Source organism: Tachysurus vachellii, chromosome 1, assembly GCF_030014155.1.
Source record: "Tachysurus vachellii isolate PV-2020 chromosome 1, HZAU_Pvac_v1, whole genome shotgun sequence".
Classification (NCBI taxonomy): domain Eukaryota; kingdom Metazoa; phylum Chordata; class Actinopteri; order Siluriformes; family Bagridae; genus Tachysurus; species Tachysurus vachellii.
Window position 1 is genome coordinate 5468690 of NC_083460.1, and position 14837 is coordinate 5483526.

Here is a 14837-nt window from a genome sequence, read left to right on the forward strand (position 1 = left end):
AAGCTTTTAGTCTTGTCTGGATTATGTAATCTTACACTCACCGGATATCAGTTATCTGTGTTATGGAAGCTTTTGATGTGGAATTTTGGCATCACCTGATCTGCAAAGGCCAAATTCTTACAGTAGTCTGAAAGTTGATAGATTTATCACCACTTTTTGTTTAGTTTCACTTTACACTGGCAAAATGGAAATGCAGAGCTTTTCACAGAGGCCACCTCATGCCTTCACTAACTACTCACTTTCACTAATAGCAGTGTGTTCAGGTTATGGACATGAGGTTGTATATGGAGGCAGGAGAACACACTAAGAGACAATCTAATTATAGATCATTTGCAGAATATCAGATCTGATGCAAAATAAACAGATAGCTAATGACATCATTGGATCAGCATCATACGTACGGGGGGCAGTAGTGGCTCAACTGGTTAAGGCTCTGGGTTGTTGATCGGAGGATCAGGGTTCAAGGCCCAGCACAGCCAAGCTGCCACTGCTGGGCCCTTGAGCAAGGCCCTCAACCCTCCCTGCTCCAGGGGCACTGTATCATAGCTGCCCCTGCACTCTGACCCCAACCTCCTCATTTGGGGTATGTGAAGAAAAGAATTCCACTGTGCTGAAATGTATATGTGGCGATAATAAAGGCTTTATTCCCGTTCTGTAGTTACTCTTTAGTTCCTAATACTGAATGGACTTTGGTCAAAACACCTTCAAGTCTGAATGAACCATGTAATAGTAACAGACATTTCAGGGATGTTATTTGAGGGCAGAATTAAGGTGGGCTGGCTAACTGCCATCATATCACCTCTCTAAGAAAAATTCAAACAAAGAGTTCACCAAAAGAAAAAAAATCAAACAAAGCCACTGGTGGAGTAAAACTAGTGCTAAAGTAGTGTTTAATCAGTGACAGCAGGTCAAGGAAACACAAAAGGCATTAGAATTAGGGCAAAAATACTGATCAAACGAAGCAAAGAAAAAATGACTGAATAATTTGAATAATTCAATAATATATTCCTTATATAGTAATAATAATAATAATAATAATAAGAAGAAGAAGAAGAAGAAGAACAACAACAACAACAATAATGATCTTCATATTATTATTATTATTATTATTATTATTATTATTATTATTATTATTATTATTATTATTATTATTATTATTATTACAGAAGCTCTGAGATTTCTACATGCTGGAGTCAGCTCAGTTCTTACTGCTTGGCAGTACATTGTTAATGTCTGTGTGATGGAGAAATGTGAATGACATGTTATCTGCCAGCTAGACTGGAGTAAGCCCTCTTCATGATTGCCTTACACAGAGCTGACACAGGTCCCAGCGGCCTGGGCCACACTCAGGTGGCTTGTCGTTGGCTGTGGCGGACAGCCGGAGATTGTCATTGGCTACCCGCCAGACCCACACTGTGTTAATCACAGACTGGCGAGGCATCACAGCCATCTATAATAAAGGCTTTGTGATCTCCTCCACTCCATTAGCAGAGAGGAAAAAGAGAGATCGCTTGGGTGAATCCAGTAAGGAATAAAACATGACAGGTTGTTTTATTCTATTAACATCAGTCATTATAAATTACTGCTGCTACTCCGAAGTTAGTTCTTTTCTAATCAGATTCTCAGTGTTTTTTTAATTGAAAGAATACCATGACATAATTTTTTTTTTAATCAAATTATGCCTAATAAACACAAAGATCTGAGGATCCTTTTTGTGTCTGCTCTCTTACAGGTAACTGGAATTTGTGGGGAGACCAGCAGAGTGAGTCCCTGTTTGCTGTCATTAAGCTGCAGGCTATGAATAAAGTGTTTTATATGAGACAGTATAATAATTCACGTGGCATTTTTTCCCTCAGAACACGTCTCTTTGGTTTCCACAGGTTATCCAGCTATTAATATTTTTTCAAGAGCTACAAGATTTTTTCTAGCTACAAGATTATAACAGCTTACATTGTTATAACACTGATTATAACATGCTGCATTGTTGTGTGAAATCATTTAAAGCATTAAATTTATCTTTAAAAAAACTTTTTAGATGTTTTTATTTATTTTTATATACTTGTATATACTCCTTTTTCCACCTGTATAGTGTTTCGTAATTATAGGGTCATTTTACTACATGACGCACCGTCTACCGACAAACGCAATTGGAATTTGTATATCGAAAATCTCACCTATCACCTCAAGTTGCTTACTTCCACCAAAATAACACGATAATAACTCTTAAATGACATAATCCATAATCTTCTTGAGCCTTTCAACAGTGTCATCAAAAGATCACAAGTAGATCATACACTTACTGCATCACACACACTCACACACCCCTTTGCTGATGCGTGGATTAGCAGATTGGCTCACTGGCAGGGGTCCAGCTGGCCCGTCGGCCCATTTGTCACGCCACCCCTCATCCGATCTCGTCTACAAAGTACAATACTAATAAGAGCTTTGAATTATACAAGAGTTTTACTGAATACAGCGCCACACTCCATTCCTATATGAGTCACAGCCTTCCTCTTCTTCCTCCCTCAGGGCCAGATTTAGCTCTTGTGGTAATCTCATTTCAAGTAGAGTCTATTGTTTTAAAACATTCATCTCATTCTAGAGGCTTATATATAACAGGATTTTGTTTGGTTTTGGCTTTGGCATTATATTTGACATGTAAGTGTTGTGAATTGAATGGCAAACGTGTGTGAGAAATTAAATCCTTTGCTAAAACTCACTTCCCACCTGTAGACGAAGACCCAGATAGCGCAGTGGATGATCGGGACAGTGATTACCGCAGTGAGACAAGTAACAGCATCCCACCACCGTTCTATAGCACGTCACAGCCCAACGCCTCAGTCCACCAGTATCCCATGGGTCAGCAGCATCGCTCCAACCGAGCCACATATACCCGCTCTATCCACAGTTGTGACATCATCGACTACGACCACCAGAGAGCAATCAGGTGAGAGTAAGAGAGAGACATAGAGAGAGAGAGAGAGAGAGAGAGAGAGAGAGAGAGAGAGAGAGAGAGAGAGAGAGATAGAGAGAAAAACAGAGAGACTACTTGCTCTAAATCACTATACTGCTCTCTGCTCTCATGTGCTGGTTCTGAATAATTATTGAAGAGATTTTAAGTTAAATTGTAATATCATTTACGTATTGATCCTGGCATCACCAAAGGGCACATTAAAGGGTGTTCAGAAGATTCTCATAAGCACCTTACCTGAGTCTAAATATAACATTTGGGACTTGGTAATGAAGGAGAATCTCATCGGAAAGATTCAATTAACTGGCACACCCTGAACAATTGATGAATTGATTCACAAATTGATTCAAGGACACAAAGGACTCTCTGGCTGATCCATTTTTTATGTTCTGTGTTCCTGTTTCATTTTCATGCATGAATAAAACATATAAATTACACTCTCACACTTTATCTTTGGACTATTTAACACCATAAAGAACAATAATGTTATTGTTGCCTAGCCTGTCGAAAAGAGTTTTTATAGCTAATGATACTCGAGCTTTGTGACTCAACTAATTTTTGGCAGTGATACTGAACTTTTGAACTGCTAGAATAAAGTCTAAAATAAAATTTCTACATTTGTGAGACTAATAAAAATCTCTTTGGAAGGTTTTTACCTAGTGGTGGTCAAAATGCTATAAACGCATCTGATCATATAAAGTCTCAAAACTTTATGGTATATGTAAAACAAAATAGTATATGTAGGAAGCCTTTCCAAAAGTTAAAGCCAAAGGCTAAAGTTAACGGTATAGTTAAAGCATGTTTTGCTAAATGGTTCTACTTGAAGGGGAAACATTCATTTTCATTGTGTAAGCGCTTTATTAAAGCACATTTTGATTTGGAGGGGTAGTGTGTGTGTGTGTGTGTGTGTGTGTTTGTGTGTGGAGGGTAGTGTGTGTGGGTGTGTGTGTGGAGGGTAGTGTGTGTGTGTGTGTGTGTGTGTGTGTGTGTGTGTGGGTGTGTGTGTGGAGGGTAGTGTGTGTGGGTGTGGGTGTGGAGGGTAGTGGGGGTGTGTGTGTGTGTGTGTGTGTGTGTGTGGGTGTGTGTGTGGAGGGTAGTGTGTGTGGGTGTGGAGGGTAGCGTGGGTGTGTGTGTGTGTGGAGGGTTAGTGTGTGTGTGGAGGGTAGTGTGGGTGTGGGTGTGTGTGTGTGGAAGGGCAATGTATGTGTGCGTATTTGTGTGTGTGTGTGTGTGTAGAGGGTAGTGTGTGTGTGTGGAGGGTAGTGTGCGTGTGTGTGTGTGTGTGGAGGCATAGTGTGTGTGGGTAGGTGGGGGGTGTTAGTGTGTGTGTGTGTGTGTGTGTGGTTGTGTGTGGGTGAGTGTTTTTTCCTTCTTCTCTTCTCCATGTATTTAAAATTCTCATTCATCATATTTCATTCATGTGTCTTTCTTCAGAAATGCTTCTTTTTCCTCGTTTTCTCTTGCCTTTCTAAAGCATTGTGCTCTAATTTCTCGTGTTTTGCACCGTCTACATTTTTGCTGAAATCAGGTTAGATTTTGAAAATGTAAGAAAGCCACCCGGGTTGTTTTTTTTGTTCTCTATACTGTAGCTCATTCTTGAGTTTTGATGCCGATATAGGACATACATTCCCAGAAGCTGTTCTTCATTCTATATACAGTCTATTATTCAAAGGCCATTACCCAAATATACTGTATGTGTTTACATGTGTTAATAAATCTTAATTAGTTTTGCAGGAACAGTACTGAAATAAAGATTTATTTGATGATTGTGTAATCCATAGCTAAAATTTAGGACCTTGTTTCGTACAGAATTTCACTCGCTGCATGCTCTCAGTGTTGCCACAGAAAAAAAAGAACTTTTGCTGCCAAAACATGGGAATATCCTAACAGTTGGTTGAGTCCCACTCAGCATGATGTAACAGGCTTGGCACTCTGGGAATAGTTGGTGCTTTTCCGAACTGAAGCCTCCCAAGGTCTCTTCCGCATTGTGTTGATGCATAAATAGCTGGTGGCAGAATGAAGGCGTAGAAAAAATGGTGTGTGTATGTGTGTGTGTGTGTGTGTGTGTGTGTGTGTGTGTTTTATGAGTCAGCTTTGTTGTTCTTGATATGTTCTCACTTTAGTCCCACGACTGCCAAAGTAACTCCATCATTTAGATTGATGGTTTGCTTTCTCATCTGAGTTTGGTTTCTGTTGCGCAGTTTCAAATGAAACATCAGGTCCTCCTTCCATCTCTGCCCCCTCAACTTCTCTCTCTCTTTGTCTCTTCTACCTCACATGTCTTGTATACTGTTATATAATCCTTATTTCCGGATGATTCATTTGACAGAAGCAAAAGCCCAAAGACTTACAATCTCTGCTTTTATTCATCGTCTAATTATTGCTAGTGATTTAAATACCGAAATATTATTCTAAACATTTATTGATATTTTAGTCAAGATAGAGCAGTTACTTTTCAAAAAAAGCACTAATGCCCCTTTTCCACCGAGGCAGTTTGAGTGCTGGTTTGGAGCCAGAGCCTAATTTAGAACCAGTTCTTTCTTTTTCGACAGCCAAAGCACCGGCTCTGAACCAGGAAAAGTGGTTCTTAAGTAGCACCAAAACGTTGCTGGTCTAGACTTAAGAACCGCTTGGGGCTACTGTTAGCGCATTTGAGAATATACCTTAAGTATACTAATGTTTAATACACTTTTACTTTACCGCGATATGATACATTATCAGCACACATGATAGTAAGTAGCTACATGCTAAGGCTAACTTTTTTCTGTGTTAATGATAAAATAACGTTATGTACTTTCTCGATTACAACCTCCGTTTATACAAACTACATGGAGCTGCACGTACACGTTGGATTCGCCGTGTTTGGGTGTTAATGTAGGTTCACAAAGCCATGAGCATTAACAGTAAAGCATCATTCGCCATTGTTGATGTGTTTGTGTTTGCCACTGCTGCGCTAACGCTGCTGGTAAACGTGACACGTATACAGTGACGTCAGACTCAGCTCTGTGATGGCTCTTTAGCCGGTGGAAAGACAAACCGGTTCTTAGAAGGTTCGCCAGTGGAACCAACTTTGAACCAGCACCAGTGCTAGCTCTGAGCCAGCACCCGGTTCTTTTTGGTGGAAAAGGGGCATTAAAGACAAAACATAATTCAAACGTTATGATGCTTTAGTGATTTGTCGATATAAAAAATATCTTTTTTTAACCATTTTCTATTGTTGAACCTTTGCAAAAGCCACAGGACACAAGACACATTTTAAAAACATCCTAAGTTGTAATTAAACGTACTAAACAAGGCTTTTCTCCTTCAAGATAAGTTCCCAAGTGAAAACCATAAAACCTTGATAATCAAACTTGATGAACCTGTCAGTTATACCCTCTCTAAGCATCAACTAATTTTTCATTCTCTATCTCTCTTTCACTTTCTTTCTCTTAGTCCGACAGGAAGCTATGCATCATCAGCAGAGTTGAGCCACTGCAGCTCACAGCTAAGTGAGGAAGAGTACTGTGAGCGGGAACTGTATGACGAGAATGACTCTTACCACTCATGTCACTCATCCGTTTCCTACAGCAAAGGATCTCCTGACTGGGAGCCAGAAGACACAACAGGTGCCTACAGTGATGAGGGTGCCTACAACAAAGATGGTGGTGAGGAAGGTGCCCTTTATGAAGATGGTGACCCATATGCTGAAGATGCAGACATGTACGAGGGTGAGGAGGAGGACTTTAACTATAATGATGAAGATCTGTACCCTGTGGATGAGGCTCTGAGTGAAGATCAGGAGCCTCCATACACCCCGACCCCTACCAGCACTGCACCTAAATTGGGTGTGCCATCAGCCTCCAGGCCACCACTGGAGAAACAGTCATCCCTGCATCAGCATCCACCAACCCAGCAGGCACCACAGGGCCAGAATGCAAACCAGATGTCCAGTCCAGCCCCTACACAACTAACAAATCAAGCTCCTACCCAACCTCCACCAACCAATCAAGCTTCGACCAAACCAAACCAAACACAGCAGCAAACTAGGCCACCGCTTCAGCAACAGCATTCCACAGGTCCCATTCCATCTGTCCAGTCCTTTTTTGCTATGGCTAAACCACTAACTGCTGTTTTTGGGTTGGGTGGATCTATGTCAATGTCCTCACAGCCTCCCACACCTACACCCCAACCCCAAAGACCACAACCACAACCTGCAGCACCTCAGCCCCAAGCTGCACCAGTCCAACCTCCTGCATCTGGAGTCCAGCAAGAAACTCTAGCCCTAGCCAAACCCATAGAATCTCCAACCCAGCCTCCCACAACCACTGCTCAACCCTTATCCCCTGTAGAGAAGCCTACCACACCAAAGGAGGAAACACAGGTCATTGAGGAGCCAACAGTGCAAGAACAGTCCCCTCCAGTGGATGAGGAGTTTCCTGTAGAAGGTTCTCCTCTTGAGGAAAAAGAGCGAGATGTCACCTCTCCAACACCACCACCAGAGGAGAAGGAACCAGAGATTGAACAGGCAGACAGGTATTGCTGTATATATCCTCTCTCTCTCTCTCTCTCTCATTTTCTACCGCTTATCCGAACTACCTCGGGTCACAGGGAGCCTGTGCCTATCTCAGGCGTCATCTGGCATCAAGGCAGGATACACCCTGGACGGAGTGCCAACCCATCACAGGGCACACACACACACACTCTCATTCACTCACGCACTCACACACTACGGACAATTTTCCAGAGATGCCAATCAACCTACCATGCATGTCTTTGGACCGGGGGAGGAAACCGGAGTACCCGGAGGAAACCCCGAGGCACGGGGAGAACATGCAAACTCCACACACACAAGGCGGAGGTGGGAATCGAACCCCCAACCCTGGAGGTGTGAGGCGAACATGCTAACCACTAAGCCACCGTGCCCCCTGTATATATCCTATGCATTTCAAATTTCAAAAAGCTGCAATAGACAACTGTCACTGTTGACAACTGTTAAAATTTTTTTAAACCAGGAAATGATAGTGCAGTGCTTTGGAGTTTCAGGAGTTGAAGTCCTTAGTTTAAATCAGTAATTAGCAACTTCTGCATTAAGTTCCAATTCATTTAGTTTTGCAGACGACTGAACCCTGTAGGAAGTGCCAGCTTCAGTTTGGGTGACTGGAATCTAGTTGGTATCTAGGTGTTCAAAGTTTCGGATCTCAATCAAGCAGCAAAAACAGCCCACAATAAACCTTTCTACAAATCCCAAGTGTGATTGTTGAATCAAAGCCTTAATCATCTGTTTATGCTTGCATTTCCTTTTTGTCTGTGCGTAGAGAGCCAGAGATTAAGGAGGTGAAGGAGCCTGTAGACCCAGCAGTACGAGCTAAAGAGAACTGGCTACGGCTGTTCAACAAGGTCCAACAGCAGCTGCAGGAGGTAGGACTTAAAAATACTCTTATTTCCATAGAATGGAATCTGGAATGCCAAATCAGAAGGGGAATTAAGTGTATGCTAAAATGATGCATGAGCTATGGACTATTGATTTTTGAATGGCTGTCTTGGATGGAAACCTGAAACTAACTTGGGTTAGGATTCAAGTCAACAGTCAATTCACATCACTGCTTGGTCTTCTTTACAAATGTTATTTTGCTATAATCTTTTGGCCTGATGCACTTAGTTTTACTTATGAGTTTTATTTTATATACATGCATTTGCTAAGTTATATTAATGCTAAAAAGGCATTGTCTTGCTGATAATATAACCACTGCTAATAAGTGCTGCCATGCATTTTTGTCACACTGCTTCTTCTTTTGTTTCGTCTGTTATTTTTGGCTGTTTTCTTGTTTTGTCTGTATTCCATCATTTTGTTTTCTCTTCAGTCTCTTTTCATCGCTTTAGCGATTTGCATGTTCACTCAGATGGGCCGTGCTTGGACGAGAGTCAGGTGGGTCTGCTGTGGTGGTATAACTTTCCTGTGGTGTTTCTTGTGCCTGCATCTTGAGCATTTGTGTGAGTGAAGCATGAATTAGTTTTTGTGGTGACAGCAACTACAGGATTATTCATTTACACTTCTGAGTGTGTTTCTCAGCTAAGTTTAAAGAAACCTTGCTGGATTGCATGAAGAAAAAAGCAAGGCACTCTTTGCCAAATGACTTCAGTGTGATGGTCCAGATTATTTACTACCACTTGTTAAATTTAACATTAATGAAATGGTGTCAAAGTGAAAATTATAATCAAACTGGCCTCAGAATTCTAACTGCGGTTCTTTATCATTTCTTTATGTAATCCCTGTAAAGGTCAGAGAATACAGCCTTTCCTGGAATTCTAGAATTCAGACTATAATTTTACACACTTTGTGATAAACACAAGACGATGTCATACCAATCATTTCTATCTTGCTGTAAAAATTAGACGCTGCTTCTCAGGGTGATTGAAGGTCAGGAAAAATTGCAGCTCTTTGACTCAGAGTGTGTGGATGTGGTTTCTGAATGTAACTGTGTACCTCACTATAATAGAAGGCTTCCATGAATGCTGTAAATATGTTGATTTTGGTTTGTAGGTCAAACCTAATCAGGGTAATGAAGTGCACTCCAGAGATATGCGAGCATGAATGGCCTTTTCATTTCTCTCTCTCTCTCTCTCTCTCTCTCTCAACTCATATCAGGAACGAGGAGAAACAGATTCTCAGTCTCTTTGGTTTGGAAAGGGCGGGTAAGTCACACAGTCACAGTCCAGCACTTACTCATGATTCTATGTAGAAGTAAGCAGAATTAAATACATTTTAAACATGGCTTAAAAAAAACCCAGAGAATAAAAACTTTCCAAGGAAGTCAGTTGTGGGGGTGGTTCATGGCCGAGCACCGGTTTGTGAACGGAGACCGAGAGAACAACTGGTAAGCTTCACACGCCAGTAATTTTGCTAACGACGTGTTTGCCGTCTGCTTCCTCATTTTTGCAACACACCCACGTAGGGACGTTTACACTGGTGACAAAACCTCCTGCTGCATCACAGGGCAGCATAACACACTGAGGAAAGCACTGTCAGCCCTCTTTCACATATATGAGCTCATATACATCCACGGTTGGCTAGTGCCTCTGTGATTAACAGAGAAGCGAGAGCATGACATCACTCTTACCCCAGAGAGCATAGCCAATTTTATCCCTCGGCTCATATCCACAGATGGCTGTGTCATCATCAGGACTTGAACTCATTGTCTCCAAACAATGAGTTTGGGGAAGTTGTGGCCTAATGGTTAGAGAGTCTGACTTCTAATCCTAAGGTTGTGGGTTCAAGTCTTGGGCCGGCCACGACTGAGGTGCCCTTGAGCAAGGCACCGAACCCCCCAACTGCTCCCCGGGCGCCACAGCATAAATGGCTGCCCACTGCTCGGGGTGTGTGTTCACGGTGTGTGTGTGTGTTCACTGCTGTGTGTGTGCACTTTGGATGGGTGTAAGGAATTTTCATCTGTCGCCTGGACAGGGTAACTAAATTCAGCCTTCTCGACCTCTGCTCGGTTTCTGGTTCCCGGCGAGTACTCGGGGACGTCTCAATGAACACACTAGTCAAAGTCTTTTCAGAGAGAAGTTCCAAAGTTTATTAAGTAAAACAGGAATATATAGTCGTACAAAAAGAAGGATGGCGTAATGTGTGTGTGCAGAGCTTAATGCTAGTGTCCACAAAAGGAGCCTTGGCCGTTATCTCAATGTAGGAACCTCCCAGCCAAAGTATCATGTTTCTTACAACTGCTTTCGGTGTTGCAAGTGCAATACCTGCAAAGCAGGGGGTCCCACTATGGTGGGGAGGGGGTTAAACTAAGGTCAAGGCATCTATGTGTATGTGTAAGATAGAGAAGGAATATTTATGTGTGGGTGTGAGAGAGAAAGAACAATGTGCTCTATCCAAAAAGTCTGCAACATTATCAGAAAAGATTGTTTTATACAATTATTCTCACAATGGGTTAAACGCAGAGAAGAAATGCTGAGTATGGGTCACCGTACTTAGCTGTAGGTCACGTCACTCACTCAAACAATAGGGAGCTATTCTCAGGAGCTCATATGTTCTGTATTTTGAATAGATTTGAGAATTATGGTTAATCAGAGGTTCTCTGCTTCTTGCTGGAAATTAACGCAAATTATTATTTATTGGTTGACAGACACACTTACCTTAGACATAGATATTGTTTTAATCTAAGTGCAGATAATCTATGGAAGATATTCTCTGTGGCAATATCCTAAATAATCTCCACTCAGCACTTAACACTTTATTGTTCTCCTGTTAGGAATGAAGGTGGAAAAGTGTAATCCTGTTGAGACTCACTAAGATCTGACTCAGAAAACTGTATGTGTTTAGAGTTTAAGCATCTCCTATCAATCACAAAGGGGCGGAGCCAGCGTAGCTGTCTGGTTCAGCTACTTATTTACCTCATGAGCAGAATCTCACTGCAAAACATTTGGTGGAGAAAATCGTATTCTTGAGCAAATGTCAGCTTTTTTTTCTTCCGTTTCCTGTGTTTGTGCAGAATGGGAGGAGCTTTGTACAGCATAGACAGCATGCCTGACCTACGCAAGAGGAAAGCTATTCCATTAGTACGGGACTTGGTGAGTGGCACGTGTACCAGAATCTTCACAATGTTGTAAAACATGCGTGCAATAAATCACAGAATTTTGTGGACGTATTTAAACAATTCGTTATTTTTTTCTTCCTATCTTTTGCTGTCTCTGCCTTCACACAGGCTATGGTAAGTTTTAGGCACCGTGAGTATATCATACACTACAAGCCAGAAGTGTGGAAGCAAACATAAAAGTACAGTTAAAGTTGCCGTTTGTCATTTATGTGTTTGAAGTTGCCATTTTGGCACAAGAGCCATTTTTCTGACCCAGAAATAAACTCCTCCCCCAGCTTTTATATTACAGAATCTCACACACCAACTTGCCTATTAGTTAGTGTTGTTCTCAGAACTTTGGGCCTGGAATGGATGTTTTATATATAATGTTTAACATTTGTCTGACAAAAAGAAATGATTTAAATTTTCTTTCCATTTGCTGTCTGAATACAGTCTTTGGTTCAGAACTCTCGTAAAGCTGGAATTACATCTGCTATGGCATGTAGCACACTCAACAACGAGGAACTGGTGAGTCATCTGTGTTTGCGTTCGTGTGTGACTATATGTCTCTATATATCTATATCTCTAAAAAAACAAAAACGGGAGAGAATGATTACAGTTTCTGCACCAGTAAAGCATCACAACCTGTTTCTCCGACTGCAGAAGAGTCACGTGTATAAGAAGACCTTGCAGGCTCTGATCTACCCCATCTCCTGCACAACCCCTCACAACTTTGAGGTGTGGACAGCCACTACCCCCACCTACTGTTACGAGTGTGAGGGGCTGCTTTGGGGTATCGCCCGGCAGGGCATGCGCTGCACCGAGTGTGGGGTCAAATGCCACGATAAGTGCCAGGATCTGCTCAATGCAGACTGCCTACAGAGTGAGTGAGCATGATGTGAGCATGTACACTTTAAATGACACAAATAGCCACATTGGGTAATATCTATTAATACTTTGTGTAAAATGGGTTACAGCAGAGTTTTTTTTTTGTTTTGTTTTTTTTTTTACATTTTATGAAGAAAGATGGAATCTGACAAAATTATTGGATCATAAAATAAAATAGCCTGCTCTGTTTCAGGATGCAATTCAGCTCATGCAACACTTGTTTAGCAGAGGAAGGAGCAGAGCATGTTCATGCATTTGGATTTTCATTAAAAAAAATTAAAAAAAATTATCCTGTTGAGGGAAAAGTGTAGATATTACAGTGAAGCAGCCATGTCAATCAATTTATTACGTCATATGGGATGACGTCCAAATGGTCAGCCAAGATCAGCATCACAGGTCAGATGTCACTTGGTAGATATTTCATGTGCATATACTTTTAGATAATTTTATCTTACAGACCACAATGTGTGTGTGTGTGTGTGTGTGTGTGTGTGTGTGAGAGAGAGAGAGAGAGAGAGAGAGAGAGAGTTGGAGTAAATTCTAATTTAGCCAACTGATTAAATTATAAATGAAAACATTTTGAAGTCAGGGAAGGTTAAATTCGAGTGATTAATCATCTCAGCAGGTACAACACATAAAAAACTGTTGACTTTTGAAATTCATGTGTTCTTTGCATAGCTTATTTTCTCACCAACAACATAATAGTTCATCAGCCAGATTGGAGCTGCTCTATTAGACTCTTGGCTGTGCTGTGCGTTTCAGGAGCTGCTGAGAAGAGCTCTAAACACGGTGCAGAGGACCGCACTCAGAACATCATCATGGTCCTGAAGGACCGCATGAAGATCCGTGAACGCAACAAACCCGAGATCTTCGAGCTCATCCAGGAGGTGTTTGGAGTGGTCAAGACAACCCATGCGACCCAGATGAAGCAGATTAAGCAGAGCGTTCTGGACGGGACGTCCAAATGGTCAGCCAAGATCAGCATCACAGGTCAGAGCTCGAAGCCTTGAAAGGATTGAATCCTGTCTGAATGTTAGCTGAGAAAAAAAAATCACTGTTTTTAGAAATACACTACAATACAGTACAGTACAGTAAGCTTGCATGTGTTTCTCTCTCAGTGGTCTGTGCTCAAGGACTACAGGCCAAGGATAAGACTGGCTCCAGTGATCCCTACGTCACTGTCCAGGTGGGAAAGACCAAGAAAAGGACCAAAACCATCTACGGCAACCTCAATCCTGTCTGGGACGAGAGTTTCCACTTGTAAGACCTTGACACTCTTTTTGTACTTCTAGTCTGTTTAGTACTGTTTGTCATGAAGGCCAATTATTTACGTTCACAATTTAGTGAGCACTGGAAATATTTTTAATGGTGGAATCCTGTAAGAAGAATTGGAATAAAACATGTTGGGACATGCATTTACAGGAAAATAATCCAAATTGGAGTTGTATCCTGATACAAAGCTGAGGTACTGTTAGCACTCTGTTGATTATTTCCCAATAACAGCATGTCCTGAAGTGTTTTATTCTCTTAAACCACAATAATTTACCAATGCTAACGTTTTTACAAACTTATTTTTTATTTATTAAACAATGACTGTGGTTTATCCATCTTATGCCACAAGTTATCATTGTCAACAACCATTCCCTTTTAAAAATAAAATATTCAGCTTGTCATATGGGGGGCACGGTGGTTTAGTGGTTAACACGTTCACCTCACACCCCCAGGGTTAGGGGTTCGATTCCCACCTCCGCCTTGTGTGTGTGGAGTTTGCATGTTCTCCCCGTGCCTCGGGGGTTTCCTCTGGGTACTCCGGTTTCCTCCCCCGGTCCAAAGACATGCATGGTAGGTTGATTGGCATCTCTGGAAAAATTGTCCGTAGTGTGTGATTGTGTGAGTGAATGAGAGTGTGTGTGTGCCCTGATGACGCCTGCCCTGTGTGCCCTGATGATGCCCGATGACGCCTGAGATAGGCACAGGCTCCCCGTGACCCGAGGTAGTTCAGATAAGTGGTAGAAAATGAGTGAGTGAGTGAGTGAGTGAGCTTGTCATGTTTTAAAAATTGCAGAGATTTATTGAACATAACCCTGTAGCCAGTAACATAAGGTAACATAACCCTGTAACAATCAGATTCAAGAATTCAACGGCGTTGTGATATAATTATGAATATAGCAATAATATACGAGTAATATACAAGTTTGTGTCCATCTTGCTAGCGAGTGTCACAACTCATCCGATCGCATAAAGGTGCGAGTGTGGGACGAAGACGATGACATTAAATCCCGTGTGAAACAACGGTTCAAACGAGAGTCTGATGACTTCTTGGGTCAGACCATCATCGAGGTCCGGACTCTTAGCGGAGAAATGGATGTGTGGTACAACTTGGGTGAGCTGTGTGTGTGTGTGTGTGCGTG

At 41.7% G+C, this 14837-nt stretch overlaps 1 protein-coding gene across 1 annotated transcript in view; it reads left to right on the forward strand.

Annotated features, from left to right (window-relative positions):
* The window catches only part of LOC132845526 (protein unc-13 homolog A), a 53480-nt gene that overhangs the window by 15311 nt on the left and 23332 nt on the right, over positions 1 to 14837 (forward strand). Inside the window, exons 8-19 of the mRNA XM_060869561.1 lie at positions 1733 to 1762; positions 2734 to 2947; positions 6407 to 7486; positions 8269 to 8371; positions 9600 to 9646; positions 11455 to 11533; positions 11668 to 11673; positions 11992 to 12066; positions 12202 to 12421; positions 13189 to 13416; positions 13545 to 13686; positions 14640 to 14809. Of these exons, the coding sequence (XP_060725544.1) occupies positions 1733 to 1762; positions 2734 to 2947; positions 6407 to 7486; positions 8269 to 8371; positions 9600 to 9646; positions 11455 to 11533; positions 11668 to 11673; positions 11992 to 12066; positions 12202 to 12421; positions 13189 to 13416; positions 13545 to 13686; positions 14640 to 14809 (2394 nt within the window). The remainder of the gene's footprint in view (positions 1 to 1732; positions 1763 to 2733; positions 2948 to 6406; positions 7487 to 8268; positions 8372 to 9599; positions 9647 to 11454; positions 11534 to 11667; positions 11674 to 11991; positions 12067 to 12201; positions 12422 to 13188; positions 13417 to 13544; positions 13687 to 14639; positions 14810 to 14837) is intronic.